General features: G+C 41.3%; 2 protein-coding genes across 2 annotated transcripts in view; both read left to right on the plus strand.

Moving 5' to 3' along the window:
* Positions 1–698: 698 nt before the first annotated feature.
* RAN (RAN, member RAS oncogene family) lies at positions 699–4,456 on the plus strand. Its single transcript, XM_008920726.2, has 6 exons — positions 699–818; positions 1,723–1,807; positions 1,901–2,026; positions 3,006–3,193; positions 3,729–3,899; positions 4,010–4,456. Exons 1-6 carry the CDS (start codon positions 783–785, stop codon positions 4,052–4,054), a joined length of 651 nt encoding a protein of 216 aa, XP_008918974.1. The 5' UTR covers positions 699–782; the 3' UTR covers positions 4,055–4,456.
* Positions 4,457–18,940: 14,484 nt separating this feature from the next.
* The window catches only part of ADGRD1 (adhesion G protein-coupled receptor D1), a 133,931-nt gene continuing 127,975 nt past the window's right edge, over positions 18,941–24,896 (plus strand). The window contains exons 1-3 of the mRNA XM_018076207.2: positions 18,941–19,029; positions 19,126–19,162; positions 21,522–21,605. Of these exons, the coding sequence (XP_017931696.2) occupies positions 18,961–19,029; positions 19,126–19,162; positions 21,522–21,605 (190 nt within the window). The 5' untranslated portion in view covers positions 18,941–18,960. The remainder of the gene's footprint in view (positions 19,030–19,125; positions 19,163–21,521; positions 21,606–24,896) is intronic.

A 24,896-nucleotide genomic window follows, 5' to 3' on the forward strand; every position in this document is an offset into this window, starting at 1 on the left:
TTTTCCGCTGTCCGGCACGGAGCGACGGACGGGGAGACGCTCGGAAGGTACCGGCCCCGGACTGCCGGGCCCCGCTCGCCGCGGGCACAGGGGCGAGCGCGCCGCCCAGAGCCGACCGCCGCCGGTGGGAGCGGAGGGTGGCGCCGCCGTTAGCCCGCGCGGGGATGGCCGGGTGCAGGAGGCTGCACCCTGAGGAGCGTACTGCGGCGCTCGCGGGCGTGCGGCGGCTTTTTCCACCGCAGGACAGGGCGCGGCTCGTCCGGGTAAAAGGGCGGGCGGTTGTGGGGGAGGGGCGAGTCGGGTTCCCGCGGGCCTCGAAGCGCGAGTGGGGGGAGGCGGCGCTGCTCAGTCATGGTGGCTCATGGCGGGGAGCGCGCCCGGTGCGGGCGGAGGGAGGGAGGCGAGCCCCCGGCGGGGAGCGTGACCTCCGCAGGACTCCCGCGATCGAGTGGCAGATCCGCTGAGGGGACGGGATGCCGGTATACGGGGTGGGAGGATCCCGGCGGAGCGGGGCCGGGGCCGGCTCGGCCCACCGCCCGTTCGGAGGCCCGGCTCGGCCTCTGCCTCGTGGGCCCGAGAGCCGCGGGCGCCCGGGGCGGGCGGGAGCCGCGCCGCCCATTGCCTGCCGCGGTCCGTCGCACGCGGCTGGAGGCGCTTCCGCCCGGGCCGCCCGGAGCACGCGGAGCGCGCGGGTCGGGGAGGCGGTTTGGGAGCTGGAAACGGCCCCTTCCGGCCGGGCCCGCGGTGAGCTCACGCGCTGCCATTTCCCCTGCAGACCCAGCATGGCCGCCCAAGGAGAGCCCCAAGTGCAGTTTAAGGTAAGGGGGTGGTTGGCGGGTTGGGTTCTTTCTTTCGCCTTCAGGAGCGGAGTGGAACGAGCGACTCTCCAGTGCCGACGTGGACGGTAGGTTTGGTTTTGAAGGGCTGGTCTTCCCTTAATGGTGCGTTGTAGCATTGTAGTACTGCATTCAGCTTGTACAAAAAGAGTCTGTTGCGCTGTGTCAGTCTGATGGCTTTGTAGTTTAGTGTAATAAATGTTAATGAATCTTTGCCTGTACAATGATTTTTAAATTTCAGAAGCAGGGTTCACTACAAAAAGCGCTTGAGGTGAATGAGTACAGTCTGCTTTCTATTCTATACTAATTGTTCAGGGAAGAAAACTTAAAATGCTCCAGAAGAGCGTCTTCTGATGTTTTTTGTGGCTGGTGGGTTGGATTTTTTTGTTATCTTAACAACCTGAAGTTCTGAAGACAGCTTCATGAAGGTTGTTACTTGTATTTCCTGCGATGCTTGGCTGGAGTATTCCAGTTGTTAATAGTGCAGATGTTGGTGGGTTGTTGTGGTTTTTTATTATTTTTCTTTTTAATTATAAGGTAACAATGGGGTTTTCCAGTAGGTGTTTAAATTGTTTCCTCTCTAAATCTGGTCACATTCAAGTTGAAAGTTCCAAATATCATTCAGTCACTTTTAGTAGTTTAGTGGAAACAGTGCATTGTAGTTTTCACCTACAGGGACTAAGTAAGACTGACTAGAGTTGCAGCATGATGGGCTTAACAAATTGGTTCCCAGTTCGTGGATTTGCTTCATGGGAAATTCAGCCTTTTGTTTTTTATGATCGTGTAGTACTGAGGCCCTTGTAGTAATAATTAGCATTTGTGCTAAAATGACTGATAAATGTCTCAAAGTGTATTGCTCTGACTTATTTCCTTTATCTACCAACAGCTTGTCCTGGTTGGTGATGGTGGCACTGGTAAAACAACGTTTGTAAAACGTCATTTGACTGGTGAATTTGAAAAGAAGTATGTAGGTATGTCTGAGGAAACGTTTGAGATCTGCTTTGTCACAAATGGAAGTGCAGCCCATGACTTGCTGAGTGTTCTGCTTTTTGTTATTTCTGTAGCAACTCTGGGTGTTGAAGTTCATCCCCTGGTGTTCCATACTAACAGAGGCCCTATTAAATTTAATGTATGGGACACAGCTGGGCAGGAGAAGTTTGGTGGCCTGCGTGATGGCTATTACATTCAAGGTAAGATGTGTGTTTGTGTGGGAGTATTCTCTCCCTCTTACAGTTCACTCCTTCATTCTGTTCATGTGAACCAGTCTGGAAGCTGTCAGTGTGGCTTGCAGTGAGGGGCTGGGTTAGCAGTCTTCACACTCTTGGTGTAACTAGGATAATTTTTGTTTCTAAAGGCAACTTGAGTGAATGTGGGAACACGCCAAGATTGTGTTCCAGTGTGCTGTTGTGGGCTTTGGTGTTAATGAAAGTGCACCTTTAATGACTAGATACTGCTGGTGAAGTGTGGTGGTTAAGAGGTGAAAGTGTTGAAGTTGAAACTTCATTTAGTACAGATTTATATGTGTACTGCTGTACTGTGCTAAGGAAAAGACTTGGAACACAGAAACTCTAAGATTTTAGATACAGTGAGGAAGCTGAACATCATGCCAGAATTTACTTGCTTTTCTAAACAAGTATGATAGCATTCCTTACTCTATGTGTACTTCACCTGCATACCTTTAAAATTTTACAAGGTATTATTTGAGTTTGACATTGCTTTTCCTTTTAAAGTATCAGAATGAAATCAAGCCCCCATGTTCTTCGAGAAATGCTCTGGGCAAGGGCATCCTGAGGTGTGGACCACAAGCTCTCAAACTACTTCAAAGCCTCATTAGGTTGTCTGAGATTAGTGAAATAGGTGTTGACTAATTTCTTGTGTAAATCCAAGTTCTGTCATCTTATGTATTTTATGATGCAACACCACGTACCTCAGAAGTGGGACTGAGTTGGTAAAACCAGCTGGGGTGGGAGGTGACGTGGTCACGGCCCAAGTTCTGTGGGCTTGTGCATTGAACTCATTCATAGAACAGGGGCTGTCAGAACTGTGACACCGAGAGGGAAAAGATAATGCAGATGCTTAACCCTAGTGTGGGATCTCTGAGGGTACCTCTGTCCCATTGGGTAAGCAGGTGATCTCTCCTGATGTAACTGGCCTGTTGTTCTCTTGCAGCTCAGTGTGCCATCATAATGTTTGATGTAACATCAAGAGTTACTTACAAGAATGTACCTAATTGGCACAGAGATCTGGTACGAGTATGTGAAAATATCCCTATAGTGTTGTGTGGCAACAAAGTGGATATTAAGGACAGAAAAGTCAAGGCAAAATCCATTGTCTTCCATAGGAAGAAGAATCTCCAGGTAAGTTGGTATGAGTTTGTAGGAACCACATTGGTTGGGTCTGTTGAGTGCAGTTGGGTTCTAGAGAGTAATCGAGTGCTCTGCCTTTGTCACTACAGGCAGCTTCACATCTCTTGGCTGTTTGAACCAAACCTCAGGAAAAGGGGAAATGATGGTGTTAAAGATGATCATCACTGGCCTTGAGCAGGAGCTGTGATGTTCTTAAAGAGCTTGTGTGCAATTGGCTTTCACTGCTCAGAATCTCATCTGATGACAGAAGGGAGACTGAAGTAGATCAAGTCACAGGAAAAAGATAGAGGCACTGTTGCCTCCTGAAGGTTCCATCTTTTAAAAGATGCAATGCCTTTAGTTACCAGTTTCTGCCTGAAACTGTTTCTAGACACTTAGATCATACTGTTTATGGAAGTGCAAACAGAAGTCATGCAGTCAAAAAAAGTAAGGTAAAAGTAGAGTTGACTATGTGTGTTAATCTTGGTATGGCCTAAATATTAGTCAGAGGGGTTTCTTAATAATGTATAATATGTCCTTTTTTCAGTATTATGACATTTCAGCTAAGAGTAACTACAACTTTGAGAAGCCTTTCCTGTGGCTTGCTAGAAAGCTAATTGGAGATCCTAACTTGGAGTTTGTGGCCATGCCTGCGCTCGCACCACCTGAAGTTGTCATGGACCCAGCACTGGCAGCACAGTATGAGCAAGACTTACAGGTCAGTGAGAAAGGGCACAGAGGTAGAACTGCTGCCTGATAACTGGTGTTCAGACTCCTGGGGCAAAGAATTGAAGAATAGTTCTTAAGTGTAACTTCTCTTTGTTCCAGATTGCTCAGACCACTGCACTGCCAGATGAAGATGATGACCTGTGAGGGATGAAGCTGGAGCCCAGCGTCAGAAGTCTAGTTTTATAGGCAACTGTCCTGTGATGTCAGTGGTGCAGCGTGTTTGCCACTTTATTATCTAGCTGAGCAGAACATGTGCTTAATCTTTGGGATGCTGAAAGAGATGAATGGGCTTCGGAGTGAATGTGGCAGTTTAAAAAAAAAAAACAAAACAAAAACAAAAAAACAAAAATGAAAAAAAAAACCAAAACAAACTTCATATTTTGGACCTGCATATTTAGCTGTTTTATGGACTGCAATTACTTCCCCTTTTGAGTTTCAAATATAAGACTGCTGCAGTCACATCAGAGTGTTAAGTGGAAAATCCTGTTTCTGTCATTCCCATTCTTTTTTGTTTAGATAATAAAGTTGTATTTCAAGTATCTCTAAGCAAGTGAACTTTCATGCATTGTTAGGAAAACTCTTTCAAAGTGTCTTCTGTTCTTCAGTTGAGGCTAATACTTGGTTGTCTACTGCATTTCTCAGTCTCTGTTTTCCTTCCTGCTTCTTGTATTATGCTCCTCTTGCTAAATCAGAGCTAACAGTTAACCTTTCCTTTATTTCTTGATGCATATAACTGAAGCATCTGAGGAAAGCTGAACTAACTGCCAGGCAAAACTAAAGCAGTGAGCACTTGTCTGGTGTGACTGGATCAGCATTCCCAGCAAATGGGAATGTTCGTGGTCTGCAGGGTGTCTGGAGAGCAAAGTGTGTGGTTCAGCTTGAATGTGCTACAATTAGATACAGTCTCAACTCTCACTGTTACTATGTTCTACAAGCTACCTTCAGAGCTCTGTATTTTTGGCAGCCAGAAGCAAATGGCGTCCGGGTCTCTTAGGTGACTTAAGCTGTGTTTTTGCATGGAACATCATTCAGTAGAGCTATAGCTGGCTAAACAAACTCTAAGCATCTTAAAATTCACTAACTAGAAAACATGGTTTGAGCTGAAAAGCTCTTGCCTACAAAACTGTATTAACTAAAGCCATGTTGATTTAAATATCTAGACTTTACTGTAACTGCACCAAGTTCTTAATTTGAAACTGGCTTATTACAGCACAAATGGTGGAAAATGTCAACTTTTAACACTACCTTGTAGACATGAATCTTGGTCAATATTAGTACTGCTAGTAAACAAAACTAAGTTACCATTTTTTCAGTAGTGTTTGAGTACATGAAGCCTTGAACTCTTCAGTTTTGTATTTTTGGTTTCTTAATAAAGTGGAGCATTTCATTTATTCCTTTTAACTTGCATGTTTGTGTACATAACTCTTACTTGAATATTTAATTTTTGCAACCTGGTAGCAAAAAGTGTGGACTGCAGTTATTACTTGTGCAACACTGCTGGAAAGGAATCTTTTTAAGTTAGTTCAAGGTGGAGTTCTGTGGGTTTGGACTTGTTCTTTGTTTTTTGGTTTTTTTGTTTTTTTTTTAGCTAGTCAGTCAGAAGCTGAGTTGTGTGTGTTTAGGACCTGAACCTCATTGTTGATGAAAATGAGGAATGTTGTACACGTGGTGTTTGTAAAGGGACAAAGATTCAATGTTTTGCTGAACTGCTGCATCATCCTGCTTTAACTTCATGTTGTAGGTTCTTGCCTGTAGTCTTACTAATTACCTGTGCATATCTTGGTTAATCCTGCTGGCTTGGCTGCTGCTGCTTTACTAGGTGTGGTAGCTTTTTTTGTCTTCAAGCTGTCTCACTTCTGGAAATGTACTGCTTAAAAACACAAAATAGAAAACTTCAGTAGTGCCTCAGCATTGATATGCTTTAAGAAGAAAAACCAGCAGCACTGAAGTTACATTTTTATTGTTTCATAGTGTGTATGTGGTGTTATCTTTACAGCTCACCTGCTTAACACAGGGACTGCCCTTAGCATGAATTCCTGCGGAACAACTGGAAAGGTGAAATAGCTGTTAAAATCTGGTACAACTGCTGGGAGCTTTAATCTTCAGGGCTACTTTCAAGTCCAGAAAAATTCGGGTCTGATGTAGGCAGGAATGCTCATCCTGCTGTAAAGGAGTCTTTTCAACTTGCAACTTGGGAGTGGAGTTAAGCCCACTTGCAGCATTTTTATGTTTAGTCCCTGGTAATTGTTGATTATAAATAATGCATGTAGCCTTAAATGCACGTGCAGATTCCTCAGTTGAAGTTCCTTAACTATCACCCTTCTAAGGAAGTTTTCACTTGGGTTTAGGCAATTCAAAATTTTACCTGTTAAGTAACGAGGAAAATAAAACTCGTGTTCTGAGAACCTCTACTATGCAGTCACATGAGCCTGTTGGAGCTCTACCAGTGGCAGGACTGAGTGATGAGTGGAAATCCTTGGGATACCTGCTGTGTTGCACTTGATTGCCTGACTGTTGAGTCAGTTAATTGTAGGAGTTTTTGTATTCCTACACCGGGTAAGCTTTTTCACAATAAAACCTCTGCTTTCAGATTGGTTTTAGGGAACTTGTCAGGACAGACCGTGCTCAGCTGGAACTCAGAAGCTGGAAGTGGTGCTGGGCCATTTACTGTTCCTGGTTCTGTGACTGTTGGGGATGGTCCTGGGCAGGGCTAAGGGTTGGACTCGATGATCCTTGTGGGTCTTTTCCAACTCAGCATATTCCATGTGATACAAAGCTGGGAGTTCTCAAGCCCAGGGGGTTGTATCAGAAGAGTAGTCGGAGAACTAGAGAACGTGCAAAACAGTTAAGGCAAAGGCATCAATTCAGGAAACTGGCAGAGGAAATGTGCTGGTTACTGAACCTTGAAATGAAGGAGAGTTAAAGTCCTCCTTAGGAACACCAGGGGTGCCCTTGGATCTCAGGATTCCAGCACAGAATCTTTCTTTTTTTTTTTTAGAGATGCTGGGGGACACTTCTCTGCAGCCCTGGAAATCAGTGTGCCGGGAGGGCTGGAGTCGAGTTACAAGGCAACAAACTTTGTCTTTTCCCTGTAGAAATTGGTTTGTTGTGTTGCTCATACAGTCAATCTAAACCAGTGGAGAGACCTGTGCTGAGATAAACTTCTACCCTCACCTTCCTGAAACAGTTTGCACAGTTTGAAGCCAATTTTTTTCCTGCTCTGGACTGGAGGTACTGGTCGCTCCCTCACCTGAGTTTTGGCAAGCTGGTTGGCCCTCTTAAGCCAGGAGTGATGGCAATATCCTACAGGTAACTGAGACAATAAACCTGCACCTTTGATCAGTCTGTTTTCACCAGGCTGTGTTAATTTACAGGCTGGCTTTGTGTGTATGTGTTGACTTTTGGGCTGAGCTGAAAAGTTTGCCTTTAAGGATCTATTTTTGAGTACAAGCTGCTGTATGAGCATCCTGTGAAGGAGTTCTTGGTCATCTCTGCCAGTGGCCAAGGTTGGAGACACTTTGAGCTGAGAACTTGTGTTGGGAGAACATGAATGACTGTGCTTGTCCCAGCCAGGAGCTTTTTTGGATAACAGACTTAGTGGGACTTACTGATGAGCCCAAACCACAGTGTCCTTATTTATCTAGTTATTCAATAATCATAGGAATGTTGACACATAAAACATATTATTTATGCTCTAGCACAACCTAAACCTTGGGTTACAGATTTGAGTGTACAAGGCAAACAGTTTTAATTGGGTTGTGTGGGTAATTATCTTCTAGTTCACAGAGTGAACAGAATGTTCAGTGAGTAAATGACACTTCCCCCAAATTCCAGTGTTCCACAAGCTGCACCACTGAAACAGGCCATTGTTCATATTAGGGCACTAGTTCAGTATAGGAATAGGCTGCTTGATTTTTATTTTTATTTTGAATGGTAAAGTGTTTGTCTGTTTTGCTGTGAGCCTGGAATACTGTGATTAAAAGAATCAGGTTCCCATATTTCTACTTTCTTGAAGGAAAAAAAATTGAGACAAATTTCCTCAATAATATTATAAACAAAATGTCATATTTTGTAGTAACATTAACAGAAATTTTAATGTTTGATCCACAATCTCTGAAATCATGGTTTTTAATCTTTAGTGCAAGCATTCAAAATTGAATGTTACCAATACAGTTCCAGGTTACTAGGAGGCAATGGCAGGTTACTTGCAGTTGCCTGTTTCCATGTAGAGATTTTATGAACAAAGACTGAAAAGGGCAACTAAACCAAAAACTAACTGCAAAGTAAATGGTCATAAGCAAGGAGCTCCTAAAGTTGTGGTGATCAATAACATCTAAGGAAACCTTACCCAGTGTCCTTCCTCCTATGATTGTTGGAGACAAAGCCACTGATGATACTCTGGAAGCATCAGGATCTTTCATGATGCAACTATTTAAGTCTTCTGTACAAAGTGTTAAGCCAAAGACAGCAAATCAAGTGGTTAATAAATGGTCCTTGTTTGTGTTGAACTTCTTTTTCAGGTAAGAGTTTGCAGGTAAGAGTACTGCAGTCTGATTGCCCAGTAGTGATTATTACAATTCCCATTGCTCCTGCTGTATAAGCTTTTCACTGCACAAACCCAGTGATGACCTTTTCCCAACTTGGTGGCTTTCAGAAATAGTACTGGTGGGGAGCAGCGTGTCAGACTTTTTCAATTGATTACATCATTAAAAAAAACCCCAAAATTGTGAAAATTTCTGAGTCTTGTGGTGGGTTTGCAGGGCAAGTATTTAGGGAAAGAGGTCAAGCCACAGAAGTTTGTTGCATTTGGAAATTAAAAGGTGGGTTGTAACTAACACAAAATCTGCAATTTTTGTCTTTTGATTCTGGATGTAGGATTTTTGCTTCTTACTTGTACCTGCGTGCTTTGTTTTGTTTGAATACCTAAACTGAGGCCTAGTTATAAAACTTCCTTCAAACTGTAGCAGATGAGTTCAGTAATTCTGCAAAGTTTACATGTAAAAGAACTATCTGAGACACACCACCTGCCAGTCAGAAGTGCAGTTTCTCCCAGCTGATGCGAGGCTTAAACCAAGTGAGAGCCGTTCTTAGCTCACCAGCTGAACACTTCTGATATTGCTTTACAACATCTTTGTCGTGGAGATCGAGCGGTCACCGTATAATTCTTTTTTTTTTTTTCCTGCTGGCAAGTGGGCTGTATCCCCTGAGAACGCGGGGGGATTCCCGGCTGGAATGGGATTCCCGGCTGGAATGGGATTCCCAGGAGAGCCGAGCCGGAGATGGATTTTGCAGTACCAGGTTCGGCCACGCGGTGGCACAAACCGCCCGCCCAGCGGCTTTTAGTCCCATTTAATAAATAGACTTTTTTCTTTAAGTTATCTCACATTCTCGGTGGATTTACACCAAGACCGTGAATAGGAAGAGGATTTTTTTTTTCCATCCTAATGCTGTTAGCATTGCCATCGTGTTCTTTCTTATTTTTTCCCAGATTTAAGCTAAAAAAAATGTTATGATCAGAGCTTACTATATAGAGCCTTGATAATTGACACTGAATGAAAGAATCATTTCACCTGAAAAAATAATTCATGCATTAAGTGCTGATCACCTAATGTTATGAAACAAAAATGTGAGGAACATGCAATAGTCAGATCTAGCACAGTCCTGTCATGTCATTTGTGGTTTGATTTTTGTAGTAAACTTATCCTAGGAATAGCAAAATGAACAGAAAGCTTGAAAGATCTGTATCCTGAGTATTACAGTGCCTATTTGGCTGTGAAGAGAATGTAAATAAGGGAGAAAGATGCTCCTCCTCTTAGACCTTCAGATTTGGAGTTGGGGTAGCTGGAAGAGTGGCTCTGGGATGGTTTTCTCTGGTTATGCTGGAGAGGGCTGTGTTTAAAAAGTTCCTCAACTACACTTGGCATATTTGGGAGGTGCTACACCCCCCGTGGTGTCCAGCTGAGCCCCCTGGTTCAGTGTGGAATAAGCAATTGGCTGACTTAGTGCACACAGGCACATTCCCAGCTGATGGAACTCATGGAATCTCCTGTGTGGATGTTGCACAGGAGACTGGGCAGCGTGGCACAGAGCCCAAGGGGCATTTTGGGAAACATAGCCTAGGCTGTTAGTAAGGAAAAGCACAAGGGGAATGTGGCACTAGGAGAGGGCCTTGCTGTCCTAAAGGGCTGCATCAGTACAAGGGAAGGAGTACAAGGGAACTCAAAAGCAGGAGGAGGAAAGCACAGACACAGCATAAATTAAGACTAGAGAACAAATACTCATATGCTGATGTGATAATGATTAATGCAACATTCCAGAGCATCACTAACTAGTAACAATTATGCTCAATGGAAGTCTGCTGTTAGATACCAATCCAAATAGAAGAAAGCAGTGGGGGGAAGAAAGATGCAGATTGGAGAGGGAGGGGAAATAACAAAACTCTCCTGGTGATTGAGAGCTTCACTAGATGGTTCTCCAACACAGAATTTAAAGTAAGAACAGCTTTGTATCAAACAAATTGTAAGAACTCCCCGTGCCCAGACGTGACAGGGGCTGATCCTGCAGCCCTGCTTTGCTGGGCAGTGCTGACAGGATGCCATGGCAAAAAGCTTGAGTGAGAAGAAATGGATCTAACAGGAAAGAAATGAGTTTCCTCCACCACTAATCTTCGCTGTGCACAGGTCAGTTGGCTTTGCTAGAACTTCTGTGATTTAAGTGGGAGCTGCCTGAGAAAATCTCCCTTAACACCCTGCAACTTGGAGATTACTTGTCAGGTGGAGTGTTTGGCCACTTCCTTGCAGGTGAATAACTTGGCTGTTTTCAGATCAGATGAACAGCAGGGACCTTGAGTAACACGTGAAAGAGAAATACGATTTAGGCACGTAGCATATTCTGTGCTGCAGTTTAAAAGACTTACACCCTGGGGCAAGCTTTTTTCTGTTCCCAGCTTTATTACTCCTTTCAGTTGCTTGCTTTTGCTAGTGCTCTTCAAGTGCTGTGGTTATAGACTTGTACTGGGTAGGCACTGCCTCTTTGGTACATGTGCACACAGTGCCTTGTGCAGCTAATGCCATGTTCTGACCTGGAAGCTTCAGTAAAACACACATAAAACAATAGTTTTTATTTCTCATATCATTTATCAACCTTGCAGAATGAATGCAAATGAAAACATGGACATAAAACCTTTTTTTTCTTCTGCTTTTCTTAAACTTATAGAGAGAACAATTCCATCTGCTTGGGTTAATCGTGCTTTTGAAAATTATTTGTGCTTCTGTTGCCATTGCCCTCTGCTGAGTGGATACTGGTTACTAGTGGTTTAATAAAACTGATGGTTTTATTCCCTCTGAGCAATGGATAAATCCTACTTCTAAATGCACGTCATATATCCCTGGCTGCTTAAAATCTGACGTGTTAAGTTTTATAATGCCATTTTCACAGGTACTGGCCTGACTACAGAACACTTTCTTCTGTATTTAATTCTGCAGACGTGAATGCTGATGTGGTGGGTATTCCTTGATGATTCTATTTCCAGCTCCTCATCCCAGCTGACTTTGCACGTGCTAAAAAAAGGCTTAGAGCCCAAGAGGGAGCAGGGAAACTCGTAATCTCCTGAAAAATCTGTATTTCTAACTAATTAAAAAGGATCTGAAGAAGGTCGCATCCCTCTTCTTTAGCTGCAAGTGACATCTGGAAATTACATTTCTGTAGGGGGCCCATGAAAATCACTGACACATTGTCAAATCCTTTAGAAAAAGAAAAGGGGGGATTTCTTTGATCTCCGTATCATATCCATTTTCATAGTCAGAATCCCATTTTGAATGGCTGATTTTATTCCAGTTTGCTTTCCTGCAGTATGCATTAAGAACAGTGGCAGATACAAATGGGATTTTTTTTTTCCTTTTGTTTATTGTATTGAAAATATGTTTTTAGCCAGTTCCATGATTCCAGGGTGTGTCTTGTGATTTTAGGATCTTTGGGATGACTGTTGCAGCCAACAGATGTAAGTGATTATTCAGATTATTGAGCATTACAGAGGAGTGAGGAGCAAACCAATTGAAGTCACAGTGGTTGAGAGGTCATGGAAGAGAATTTATGCTGGGTTTGGGTTGTGTTGGCCTGAGAGGTAAGATCAGCACCTGAAAATGTGTAACTCATTCTGGATCTTAATTCTGGAATTCAGTTTTTGTGCTTTTAAATTAATTAATGAGTTGCATTTCAGGTTTGATGACTCTTCAGGTTTTAATAAGAGTGTAGATTTGGAAGCCACTGCCAACACTTCAGCCAGCTCCCTCTCTTCTGTCCCCACCCTTTCGTTGCTTTTGCCACTTAGATCCAAAGGAAAAAACACAGGAACTGTGTCATTCCTATAGATTGAAAAGCCTTAAATATATATATATCTATAACACCCCCAGATGTCCTTGCTGAGAAGGAATTTCCATTGTTTTCTGGGTGTATTCTCCCTTTGGGCTGGTGAACTTGTTTCACAGAGCAGTTGAATGAAACTTTTCGTGGAGTTGCTTTTACCCAGAAGAGCAGGAGAGAAATAAGTAAGGATGTAAGAGAAAAACTGGCACAAATCCTAAAGGCAAAAGTTTATCATGGTGAAATATTTGTGTAATTAAGAAAATCTGACAACCTAAATGATCCCAAAACATACACAGTTACAGGCAGTGGCTTTTGGCAAAAAGGATTTGGCTTAGTCATGTAAAAAAGAATTTGTATAATGTGTTATTTATACAATTATCCAATTTTATGTAAGTTTGACATTAAGGCTCAGATAATCAAAGATTTGATTAAATTAAATCTTTGGGATTTGCACAAAAGCCTAAACTATTTTTGCAAAAATCAAATGTTTTCTTCAGTGTATGGAGTAAGATGTTTAAGGCACTACTAGGATACAAAAAAAGACAATAAAAAGTGTAATCCAATCAGTAAGTGGGACCTCATCCAAAGAAACTTTAACTGTATAATTTATTTTTATCTACCTGCTTAACTGGTCTTTGAACCATCAGTGTCTTCATAAAGAATATATCTATTAAATCAGCTTAATATTACATATGTTGCAGAGCAAAAGTATTTCCATCTGATTAGGCCTAAATTTTATTGCCAAAAAGCCATATTTCGTTTTCTGGCGTCGACCAGCAACTTCTCGTTTTCTTAATTAGAAAAATATTTCTCCATCATAGCGTTAGCCTTGTTGAATTAACTCCAGGGCTTGTGTTTGTTTTCTTTTCCTCCGATCTGAACTGTTCAGTTTGTCCTTTTCAGTGCTGTCAGCTCAAAGAAAGCTTCACGCAATGTTCTCCCGAGCCTGCTCTGCTTTCTGACTCATTTGGCCAAAATATCTCCCACTCCTTGGTACATCCTGGGGACCAGAGTCCTGCAGTGGCCACTGCCACCCTTTGGTAGCCTCCTGTTAGGTGGCATTGTGCAAGTAAGAGCTGTAAAGCCTGAATTTCTTTTACCTGTGAAGGTTTTTTTCGTCACTTTTGTGGTTCTTTGCTGATCTGAAGCGTTGGAGTCACTCACCAACAACTGTCTTTGTGCAGGGTGTTCCTGCCAGAGGCAGGGCCCAGGGAAGAACTCATGAAGTGTCTTATTCTCTCTCACACCTGAAGCTGCTCATTCAGCATTATTAAAATCACAACTCTGAGAAGCTGCACTTTATCAGGAATCATAAAATCTGCATGTGTTCGTAACTGTTTCTCACTTTGATAAAGCTTCTATGCAGCTTGTATAGCCTGTACAAAATCTTTATGCATAATGCTTTCCCATAGGGTTTAAAAAGTCTACATTTTACTTTAATCTGCTTTAAATTGTTCTTTAGAGTGCCTTGAAGGTTTTTGTTTGAGTATTTTTATTTTATGGGGTTTTTTTTTCTATATGTTGGAAATTAAGATTTATGATATTTCAGGATTTGCACTGAAAATCTTAATGTTGATACTGACCAAAGTTAATACTGTTCAACCATGAGGAAAAAATGAAAAAGGAGAATATGGAAGTACATCAGTGATCTCAGAAGTCACAGAATGATGGCAAAATACAGCTGGAACAGATAAAAATAATTAATTTAGCTCACCTTCATGCTGCAAGGTAAGACCAACTGTTTCCATAGTATCTCTGGCAAGTGTTTGTCCAGCCTGTTCTTCAGGGCATCCAGTACTGGAGATTTCACAGCCCCTCCCTCCCACTCCTCTGCAAGGAGTGTGTAGAACAGATTTGTTTGTTTTCACGTGTCCAAATCCCTCTGTGCTTCCTGGCTTATCACTCCTGACTCTCCTTCTGCTGGTGAACTCCCCAGGCACGCCAAAGTTTCATTTATTTTTCTTAAGAATGTCCTGCTTCACTTGTTTCTTAACCTGTGTTTGTACGAGCCCTAGAAATTGTGGCTCATCCCGGGGAACTTCAGCCCTATGGGTTTCATCTCTGCTTCAAATAAACCCACAAAACAACAAAAAAAGCCTTTCTAGTAAAGGACTTACGGATAGACATGAAAGAAAATTTAATTTTGTATTAGTTCTAAGTGCAGAAATAAGCATTTGAGTTTTGTAGCTGGGTGATGTATCAAATATTCAACAAACATCAATAGAAGAGAAGCTGTGTCACCTAAACCTGGTTAGATCATTGGATATAAATCATGTTTGCTGGCCTCTGCCACCCACAGTATTTTTGTTTCTGCTGCTATAAGGGCTACACCCTTACAGCACTTTTCTTGTCATGAAAACATATCCTTAATGCCAACTATTCAACCCTCTTCCCTTTTTCTAATAAGAATGCACTTTCACCCATGCTTCCTTAATTTCAAAGTTTCAATGGAAAGAGAAGCACTAAGGCTGCTAGCCAACCTTTTGCATACCTAGAGAAAACTTACAAACCTAAAATAACTTTGTTAAACTTTCTGTCTGTTTGGTCAGGAAAGTGCTAAAAGAAAAAAAAAATATTTAAATGCTTTTTCTTTTAATGTTCTAAGGAAATGGGTACAATGTACTTCAAGCTGTCATTCACTCATAGGCATCCACAGCTCAGTGAGTGTTTACCAGTTAAAAGAATGTTACAGGGCCTGTAGCAAAAGCTGTGTGTGGAGAGTTTAGTGCAACAACACTAGATGATGACATCCACGAGAATAAACACTAACAAACAGTTTTTAAAATCAGAACAAAAGAAAAAACCAAACCCTCTCTGTTGTATATTTTGGGTTTGCTCAGAATCGCGTCCTCTCGAGTTACAAAAGTTACACAAGTTTTCAGTTTAAGGAAAACTTATCATAGGCTGGGATTTCCCTGGAAGTGTAGTGGAGCCCTGATGTGTTTGAGTGAGGGGTGACAATGGAAAGGGGTGTAGTTGTTAAATGCCTGAGAAGAGACTCCACATAATTCTTGCAGCCCAGGAGAAAGTGCTGTGGTGTGTTACCACAGCTGGACGTGCACACCATCCCTCGAGGAAAAGAGAGGATTTGTGTGCTGGAAACCTTGAGAAACAGCGGGACTGAGCCTTTTCTGCCTCATCCCCACCCAGTACATCAATAGAGGTTAATATGAGGATGATAGTCTTTTAAATAAGCAATTTTTGCACTTTTTTTTATTTTTATAAGCAACAGCTGGCAATTTAAGCAAAAACCTTCTGTCTTTTGAGTGAGATTTGTGTTTTCCTGCTTTTGTCTAGAACCAGGGGGCTCCTGTGCTGTATTCCATAGTCACTTGGCCAATTAGTATAGCCCATTATCATGCTTTGATTGTAGTACATTAAGGAACAAGGCAGGGGAGGAAACATATTCTTCAGTCTCTTTGAAGGTACTGCAGTTGGCAAATGATTTTTTTAAAGTGCAAATCAAACCCAGTTGCACCTATACACACCTGAGTATTTCCCTGATGCAAGGGCCAGATGGATTCCCTTACACAGCTGTGGGGTGTTTTTTGCAAGTGAATTAAATAAAATCAGTTCTACAACTACTTACCTGGGATGTCCATTAGAAGCCAGAAAAGGTAGCACTAAAATTTAAGTGGATAGATGTTGATATATCAGCTGTAATCACCTTATTAATAATGTCTATTAGTGACAGAGAAACAGTTTGACCAGAGGGTCGTTTTAATCCAGAATATTTGTTGGTGTGTTAGTAGAGACTGTGACATTAGAGAAGTTTTACAAACTCTGTTAGATTGATTCTTACAATACTCCTTTCTATGATGTTTGCTAAAACATTTCAATCCCAATTATGCACCAGCTCTCTTGCAGTGAGTTAGTGATTCCAACAAAAACAAAGGAAGAGAACTGTATTACAGATTGTTTGCCTTCTGCAGTGTAAAGCATTCTTTAGATGATGATTTCTGTGCTTGTGTTTAGGTAGTTAGCAATAAAGATTTTTAACTTCAATTTATTTTTTGTCTCCTGGTAAATGTCAGCTACAGCCTTTGACATAAAGCCATTGATCTTGGGGTTTTGTTAAACTTTTGCCCCACTGCAAAGCAGCCCCTCCCTGGCCCTTTTTTGCTGCTCTCTGCCTGAGCAAGACAGAAAATCCAGGGTCCTTTCAGGGGCTGTAACATGGGAGGGGGGCAGAGCTTTCTCCCTCCTTACTCCCAGGGCAGCAGGGTGGGAGAGCTGTGCTGGGGGAAACCACCCAGAGGGCTTGGCATGGGCTGCCCAGCCACGGACCTCTGTGCTTTTATTGACATGGAAGTGCTTTAAATGAGCACTGGTCCATCCTCAGGCTCCTCAGGAGCAATGCCCTGGCACTGATTGTCCTCCCAGAGCTGGGTCAGGGACTCTGTTCCACACACGAGGTGCCCGGTGCTGCCCCTGGGCTGCGCTGGGAGCTCTGGGACTGCTCAGATCAGGTTTCCAGAGGATCAGAGGAATAAATTCAGAATTTGTTCCTGCAAATGATCTCCCAATGTCTGCTTGCAATTTGCTGGTTCCACAGAAAATTTTTGGCAGCGAACGTGTTTGCTTGGATTCTCACAATTGTTTTGGTAAGCATATTCTTTCCCTTGACAGGCCCCTCTTGGCAAATATTTCGAATTCCTGCCTTTCTCTTTTTACATTTTAGCTTTTCTCAGGATTTTTAGCTGCAGCTCTCTATTATTTCTAAGGGCGGCTCTACATGTCACTGCATTGTCACTACATGATGCAGAATTCCTGGGGTTTATGCAGAATTCCTCTTCCTCCTTTGGGATATCAAGGAGATTGTGGCTAACAGTAATGAGGGAAGAAGTCTGGAAAAAACCTGGAAGAAAATAAGCAAAAGTCAGACTGGTCATCATTAAATGGGAAGCTAAATTTTTGAAGGAACTGAAATTCAAAGTTTTCAAAATTATTCTGTTGTAGGTCCTCAGTCAGGATTACAAACAAAATTCATTTTTGATTTCAATACCGAGATTTTATATTATTAAACTTTGGTAACACTGGAGCATCCAGGCAGTGTGAATGTCTTGGGGTTTCCAAACTTAATTTTTGATCTCTTCAGTCCTTGGACTCTTGAGTTCCTCTCCACTTGCCAGTCATTTGCCAGGAGCTTGTTACCACCAGAGGTTTTGGAAGTTCAGAACACATCTGGGAAGCCAGCTGGGTAAATCAGGACCACAGCTACTGCCAAGTTTGCTGCATTCCAGCTATATAATACCTATATAAAGTGTCAGTGGAAAACTGTTTCATCCTAAAAGTTATAATGAACTCCAGTCAGGAGGTTGGTGCAGAAGTTGCCATCAAGTAGCAGAGGAGTAAGAGGGATAATACAGCGGAAAAAATAGAGTTGACAAAAGGAACCAGGTGAATAAAGTGAATAAAATATTACTCTGGTTTATTTCACTGAAAATAAAGACCTTGGAGAGAGCTGAAAGCAAGATTTTATCATAACAGAATAAAATAAATGAAAAATATCAACTAGATCTAGCTATTTTTCTTTTACATGTAAAATGCTGATTACTATTTGTGATATAGTTCAGAGTGTAATTGAGAGATTCATAGAAATACTTATATGTAATTATTTTTATGTAAAAAAGTAAAATAGCAACTACTTCAAGAAGTCTTTTCCCAGGGGTTTGTTTTTACTGGTTTTGTTGTGCAACTTTGAGCAAATCAGTGAAATGGTGAATGCCTCAGTTTCCCCTGCTAGACACAGGCATGGTACAATCAATGCCTCAGACTGCCATGTGATTTAAACCAGTGGTTTTTTTAGAGGTTATGCTTCTTCAGGCTGAACTACAATGTGTTATTTCAGTAAACAGATCTCAGCTTTCCTTCAGAAATCCCTGCTCTGTTTTTCCTGAGCGTTCGAATTGTGAACGCTTGTTCTGGCTTCGATTCCTCTGCGAGTGTGCAGATTGCTACGAGCAGTAATCTCTCTTTTTATCTGTTTGCTGAAGCACATGGACTCGTTTCCACTTGTTCCTGGCTGGCTGGTGTTAGGACCCAGAGAAGAGACAGCAGCAACGTGATATATAAATAGAGACCCAGAATGGGACAAAGTTGGAGGAGAAAGCATGACATCACTCAGCCTTGCTCTCCACCCAAAAAGATCTGGGATGGAGGTGCAAACGTGAGCTGGACAAGAGAGGAGTTTGCAGCTCTTTTCAGCTCAGTTTCTGAGGGAAGAGGGAGAGTTTTCCGCCCCATGTGCTATAAGGAAGTGCATTTTCTTGCGAGCAAAACTACGACCGGCTTCGGGTCTCTGACAACGTGAAAGTAACTGCAAGGAAAAGGCAACCGTAGGAAGAAAGTTGAAAACAAGATCTTTTCTTTTTTTGGCTGAGATTGTGACAGAAATATTTGACTCCTTCCCACGGAACGGCACAACTTTCGGATTTGATGCACATTTCTTTTAATTTTCCTCCAATCATGGGAATTTATTTGCAGTTAAATGAAGATATCGAAGTGTGAAGCAGGAAAATACTACTTAAAGGGTCTGGAAGGATATTTCGCCATCGCTGAAGGAACAGACTTTTTGAACCTGCATGGAAAATGACCTTTTTAATACCAAAAGCAGCAAAGGAAAACTTATGATTGAAATCTTACAGGAGTTTGATTTCAGTTGTACTTTTAACCTGAACTAGACCATGGAAAGTTTATTATCCCTGCTCTGTTGTCATTATTCTCTGCTGATTTTATTGCAGCAAAAATACCAGGTAATGTTCTGAATGTGGTCAGTATTGAGATATACTTGGATTCCTCTTAGCAAGTTTTGCCTCACTATGTCTCATTATGTAATATTTTATGTGCAGGTGTATGGAAACTATTCCCAGCTCCCCAAACACCCAGGTAAGGAATGCTCTATTTACATTTTATGACAATGTGCTTAAATATTCATTTGCTTTTTTGCTTTGTATTTCTTATTCTCTTAGTACCTCCAAAGAAACTGTGATCCTGTGTTTGAATGTCAGCTCTGTATTAAAAATGTAATAGTCTAAAGTATCAGACTGTCCCAGTCATCTTAAATTCAGCAACCTACCTATTGAATATTCTGCATAGAAATATATTTGCAGAAAAATTGCTTGTATTTGCTATGTGGAAAAATCTTGTATACACTTATTAATTTTTTTGAGTGTGTTTCTCTGAACCAGACCTCCACACAGACTATTTTCCTTTTTTCCCCTCAATGTTCAGCATTTTCAATTCAATGATTTAGTGTTAGATATGTCAGCTTGTATACTTTGCAGTACTTTAGCATGGCTTCAAGTCATCTACCCTCCTCCCAGCCTCCACTCTTCAGTTTAAATCAGTCACAGGGCGTATTAAAGGATCTCTCATCTGTTTTCAATGTAGAAAAAACTTATTCAAAGCTTATTCGGGGTCTGTGTGTGTGTAACTGCAGAATTCTTCTGTTTATATAAATAGTTTAACCTCAAGCCTCATGGTGGTGTACAAGCACAATTTTACTGCTTTACCAATTCATGTATTGCTTTGTGCTTTTTAGTTTTAACCACATGTCATTATTTTCAAGTCAAACACGGAGATCCGTGGAAGTGCCGTGTTGGCTGCCAGTGCAGCAGCTTCAGCCTGATTAGGTTCTTTTGTCCCACCTTTGCTCAAAAACAAGAAATACAACCCCATTCCCTATGAATAAGGATCACTGGCTCCTGGCTGGTGGAACAACAGGGGGGAAAAAGCCTCCTGCAATGAGGGGGGCAAGTTACCCAGCCCTGATTTTGGAGTAGAGTGTGTGTGTGTGAAGCACAGCTGCAAGAGATGCTCTCTGGATTTGAAGCCGGCTGCAAAAAAGTCCTGTGACTTTGTTCTAATCGGTGTAGTTATCTATGGAAAGGACATTGCATTCAGAGCAACAGGTATCTGTTTCCAGAGGTCTTTTGGTTGAAAGTGGGGTAACAGCACAGCTTTGTGGAGTTCAGAACTGGGAGCTGGGAAAGCCACCAACATGCAGCGTGGCTCTGGGCAATTTTCTTTGCTGTATATCTGTTTCCCTTCCCCCCCCCCCCCGTTTTTTTGTCTATTTTCACAGCTTTTAAATGTTTCTGCTTCTTTTGAGTTTGATGCCAGCCATGGCAATGCCTTTGTTGTGATGCTGCTGCTACTGCTACTAAAATGCTTGTGCCATATTGTGACACGTTTTTTGGCACCAGATAATTTTCTCCCAGGAGCTTCCTTTTCTCTTTTTCTCTCTTTTTCTAATTATTTTTTTCTACTACCTCTCTTAAATCCTTTTTTGTCCCCTAATACAAAAGGGAGATGTTAATGGGAGCAAGAGATGTTTGCATATAAGCACACTGTGAACCAGCAGGTGTGGTCTGTGCTCTGCAAATGGAGCTGGGAGTTTGATGAAAGTCAGATGGAGGTATGTTAGCTCAGGTTAGCCTATGTGGATGCTCTTACTGCCACAGAAATTTATACTTTTCATTTCTTTTGCAGCAGCCAGAATATGTTCTTTGAAGATAGAAATGCAAAAGGTCTTGTTCCTATATCCCGTGTTCTCAGCCTGCTTTGCCATGCTCAGCTTAGTTGAGTTTGGGTTGCTTGGAATTTCAGATTGGATTTTGTATGTGCTTATTCTGTGTCACTGTTCTCTTATGCTGGCAGCACCTTTGCCCCTTCATTAGCAGTTTTGCTTTTTTCTTCCTAATAGTCAAAGGAAATATGTAACCATAGAACCTTATCAATTCCCCTAAAGATTTCTCCATCTTATCTACTGATGCTCCTGCTCCCTCTCTGTGGGAAAACCTCTGTACAACTGCAAACATTTAGCTGAGTTACCTCTGGGGGAGGCAGGAGCAGGAGTAGTTTGCTTTAGAGACAGTGCTTTGTACTACCCACCATGTGCTTGAAATCTCAGTAAAATCTAGAAATTACTCTTGGCTGACTCCTCAGCTGTTCCTTCAATGAATGCTGCTGGATACAAGCAGAGATTTAGTCAGAGATTGTTGCACATTTTAAATATAACCAAAATAAAAATCAGTTGAGTTTTAAAGCAGGTTTTCTGCAGTGGTTAATCAGATGGCTTTTATCTACTCTACTGTGTTGATTTATGACCTCACTTATGTACCACACTGGGTATACAGAAAACATTTTCATTTACTTAACCAATTGACCTCATTTATTGTTATTTTTGGTTGCACTCCTTGTTGGTCTTGTCTTTAACAATCTTCTCAACTGTGTTTCTTGCAAGGGTTCAAAGTTCTGGCATCAGCTTCCCATTACTGGCCACTGGAAGATGTGGATGGAATTCGTGAGTTTCGGGATGCGAATGGAGGTAGACAAAGGATTCACTGACAATGGCAATAACATAAGTATTTGTGGCAGTCTGTAAGTAAAAGAGGAGCAGGAGAAAAGAAAGGGTTCAGCTTGTGTGCCACAGCAGTTTCAGCTTTTTTTTTTTTTCCTCAGCTAGTGTTTTTGCAGTGCTCTGATGTCCAAATGATATCTTATTTGTGAACTGATTTTTATAGAGTATTCTCAGAGGTTTTATGGGCTGTCTGTGCATTTTTAAGGTTATAAAGAGAAAAGGTTTATGATCCAAAGAGTCATTGAAATCACATTGTTATTAGTTGGTTTGGTACATGCATTGCATGCACTAATACACTCAGTGACTGAGATCTTGGGCTATGCCAGCAGTGCAGGTGTCTCCTTTTTGATTTTGGAAGGAGTTAAATGCCCAAGTTCCTCATGCACTTTTAAAAATTGCATGTAGAATCCATAGAAAGAGAAGTGTAAGCTCTTATCTGGATACTTCTTACTCATTTTTATCTGCTTTTGGGTATTTCCTTAAAAACAGTATTGCAGCATTAGTTCATATTAATTTGGGGGTTTTTCCAATAAGGCAAAATCAAGAGAGATTTTAAGGCAAAACTCACTGATTTAAAGGGTCTGTTGTGAGGACTGCAGGATCCCAGAGGGAATGATGTTAAAGGGCAGTCTGGTTGGGTTCAGCCATTCTCTGGATCTGAGGTTTCACATCAGGACCGAAAAGGGGGTGTGGGGTTTTCCAGGGATGTGGAGGTGATGTCATTAATGGGGCTCCAGCAGAACCACTGTGGTCCCTCAGGAATTTTCACATGAACTGTTTTCTCTCCTCTGACACTTCCAAGTTGTGCTGGTTGTGCATTCCCCTGGATTCCTCACTCCAGGGCTGCCCACCCTGGCAGCTGAGCTGTTTTGTGCCAGTGCAAGGAAGGGGCTGTTGTGACTTTAATATCTTTATCCAGAAAGAACCACTGCAGAAGATTAAATCAGGAGTTAGAGACAACCTTACGTGAAAAATGTTACCAGAAGTGCAAAGTTATTGCTATTTATTACACAAAAATGGCAATATCAATCTCTGGTCCTAAGTCTGAAAAAGATCCATAAATATTTAAACCCTTTTATTGCAGAAGTTTTCAAGTATTTTAAGCTTAAACTTTGACCTATCTTTCCACAAAATTTCTGAAAGGAATGGAATTGGCTGGCCAGAAATATATCTGGGCAATATTCTGCTTCCATTAGGAGCTGATGGCAGCATTCCTATTGACTTCAATAGAATAATAATTTGTATTACAAAAAGTTACCATGCGAGTTCTCTAACAGTGTGTTAAAGTCATTTTCTGACAATGGATTTCACGTAGTTTCAAAAAAGTCAAAGTGTTGCATATCTAGCACTGTTTTGGCAATCATGTTACAACAAAGTTGTTTGGAAAGTGCTTGAAAATGATAAATATAAAACAGAGTTCTTGGAAAAATTACAATTAATGTCAGATTGTTTTTCAAGTTTTGTTAAATGACATTATTTCAGCAAAATTCAGAAATCTTTTTAGTAGTATCTTGGCAGAGATAAAGCAGAACAGATGAAGTTCCTGATCCTACAAACCTTCACTTACAGGAATGGGACTGGCTCACAAGAGGGATCTCTTTTGACTCCTATTATGACATGGTGTTAAAAAACTTCATAAATGAGCCAGCTGCATGACTCTGCTGAAGAGATCTGGAGGACTTTGTCACACAATTATTTGCAGAGGGTGCCAGGAGCCGAGTCTTTATCTCTGCAGAGCAACTCTGACCATGCTGAGTTCTTTCCTTAATTTTGTAGTGGATAACTCAAATTATTCTCAGCTGCTCATATTCTGTTTGATAAGACACAGATATCATCTCAACTGCCTCCAGCAGAGCTTTTATGTATCTGCCTGATATTTGACTTTGATATGCAAGAAAAGTTTTCTTTATTGTTGTAATCGACTGCAGGTGACAATTTGCTTGTTTTTGATACCATTCTGATGACACAACTCTTCTGTTTATTGCTGGAGTCTTTCTTGTTTTTCCACTCGTCATATCATGCAATTATTTTCATTCCATGTTTCTCCTCTTGAACCCTTGAAGCATCATAATCTGTCCGTCACGTTAATCCATTTTATTTGTTGAAGTCATTGTGCACAAAGCCAGATTTATATCTCTCAATGCATTTGATGTTGTGAGAGCGTGTCAGCAAATTAATTTTTGGTTATCTCAGCAGTGGAAGCAATTGAAGGGAAACAATCAACTCAAAATATAGCAAATAAAAAAAAAAAAAAGTGGCCGTATTCAGGTTTTCAATCTGACCCCTTGTTTTCCATGCATTTTTATCTTGAGGGTTTTCTGTATATTTTTCTTTTTTTTTTTTTTTTGTTTTTAAGAGCATTTGTCTTTTTGTTCTCTGAGCTCAGATGGTCTAAATCCAAAATCAATGTCTCTCCCTTTACCTTCATGGGTTTTCCATCAAGCTTTATTTGCCTGCCCAGGGTAAAAAAATTACAGTGTGCCAGATGCTGTTAAATTATCAACATCAGAAAAAAATTAGAGAATAAAATTTTATTGTCAGATATAAAAAAGTTGGGGCTTTTCTTATGTTTAGATGGAATTTTTCGTATTTTATTTTGTGCCCATCGCCTCTTGTCTGTTCATTGGGTACAAATAAGGAGAGTCTGGCACTATTTTTACGTCTCCCATGGAGTGTTTTCACACATTGAGAAGATCTCTGAGCCCTCAGATCTCCAGGCTGAGCAGTTCCCAACATTCTCAGCCTCCCACTGGACTTGCTCCAGTATGTCCCTGTCTTATACTGGGGACCCCACAACAGGACACGGGAGAGAATTGCCCATAACTTTTGTACCAGTATAATGATTTTTATTATACATGCAGAGTTCCTCACCAGCAGGAATATATTTCAGAGCCCTTCACCTGCCATTGCATTTTTTATATTTTTTTTCTTCTCAGTAACTGTGAAGAAAATATTGTTTTAGTGACACTGGATTTGCTTCTCTCCTGCAGATCCCAGGGAGAAGTTGTGGGATCATTTTAAAGGCCACTGCTCAACATCTGTGCTTTGTGCTGAGTTGAGAGATATGAACTGGTCAATTCATTACTGATTGTGTTGATTCATTGTTTTGCTTATTTGCTTGTTTTCTTTTGTTGTTCCACCCAGCTCTAAGAATCCACAACTTCACTGTGCTTCCTTCCCATAACTCTACCTTTGTATATACCAATGACTCTGCCTACTCTAACTTCTCTGCAACTGTAGGTGAGGATTTACATATTT

This window comes from Manacus vitellinus, unplaced genomic scaffold (genome assembly GCF_001715985.3).
Source record: "Manacus vitellinus isolate BGI_N305 unplaced genomic scaffold, ASM171598v3 scaffold_31_pilon, whole genome shotgun sequence".
NCBI lineage: Eukaryota > Metazoa > Chordata > Aves > Passeriformes > Pipridae > Manacus > Manacus vitellinus.

Coding starts and splice junctions, on each gene's coding strand:
- RAN (XM_008920726.2), top strand. CDS start 783: ATGGCCGCCCAAGGAGAGCCCCAAGTGCAGTTTAAG. Junction 819..1,722: donor AGCCCCAAGTGCAGTTTAAG/GTAAGGGGGTGG, acceptor ATCTACCAACAG/CTTGTCCTGGTTGGTGATGG. Junction 2,027..3,005: donor TGATGGCTATTACATTCAAG/GTAAGATGTGTG, acceptor GTTCTCTTGCAG/CTCAGTGTGCCATCATAATG.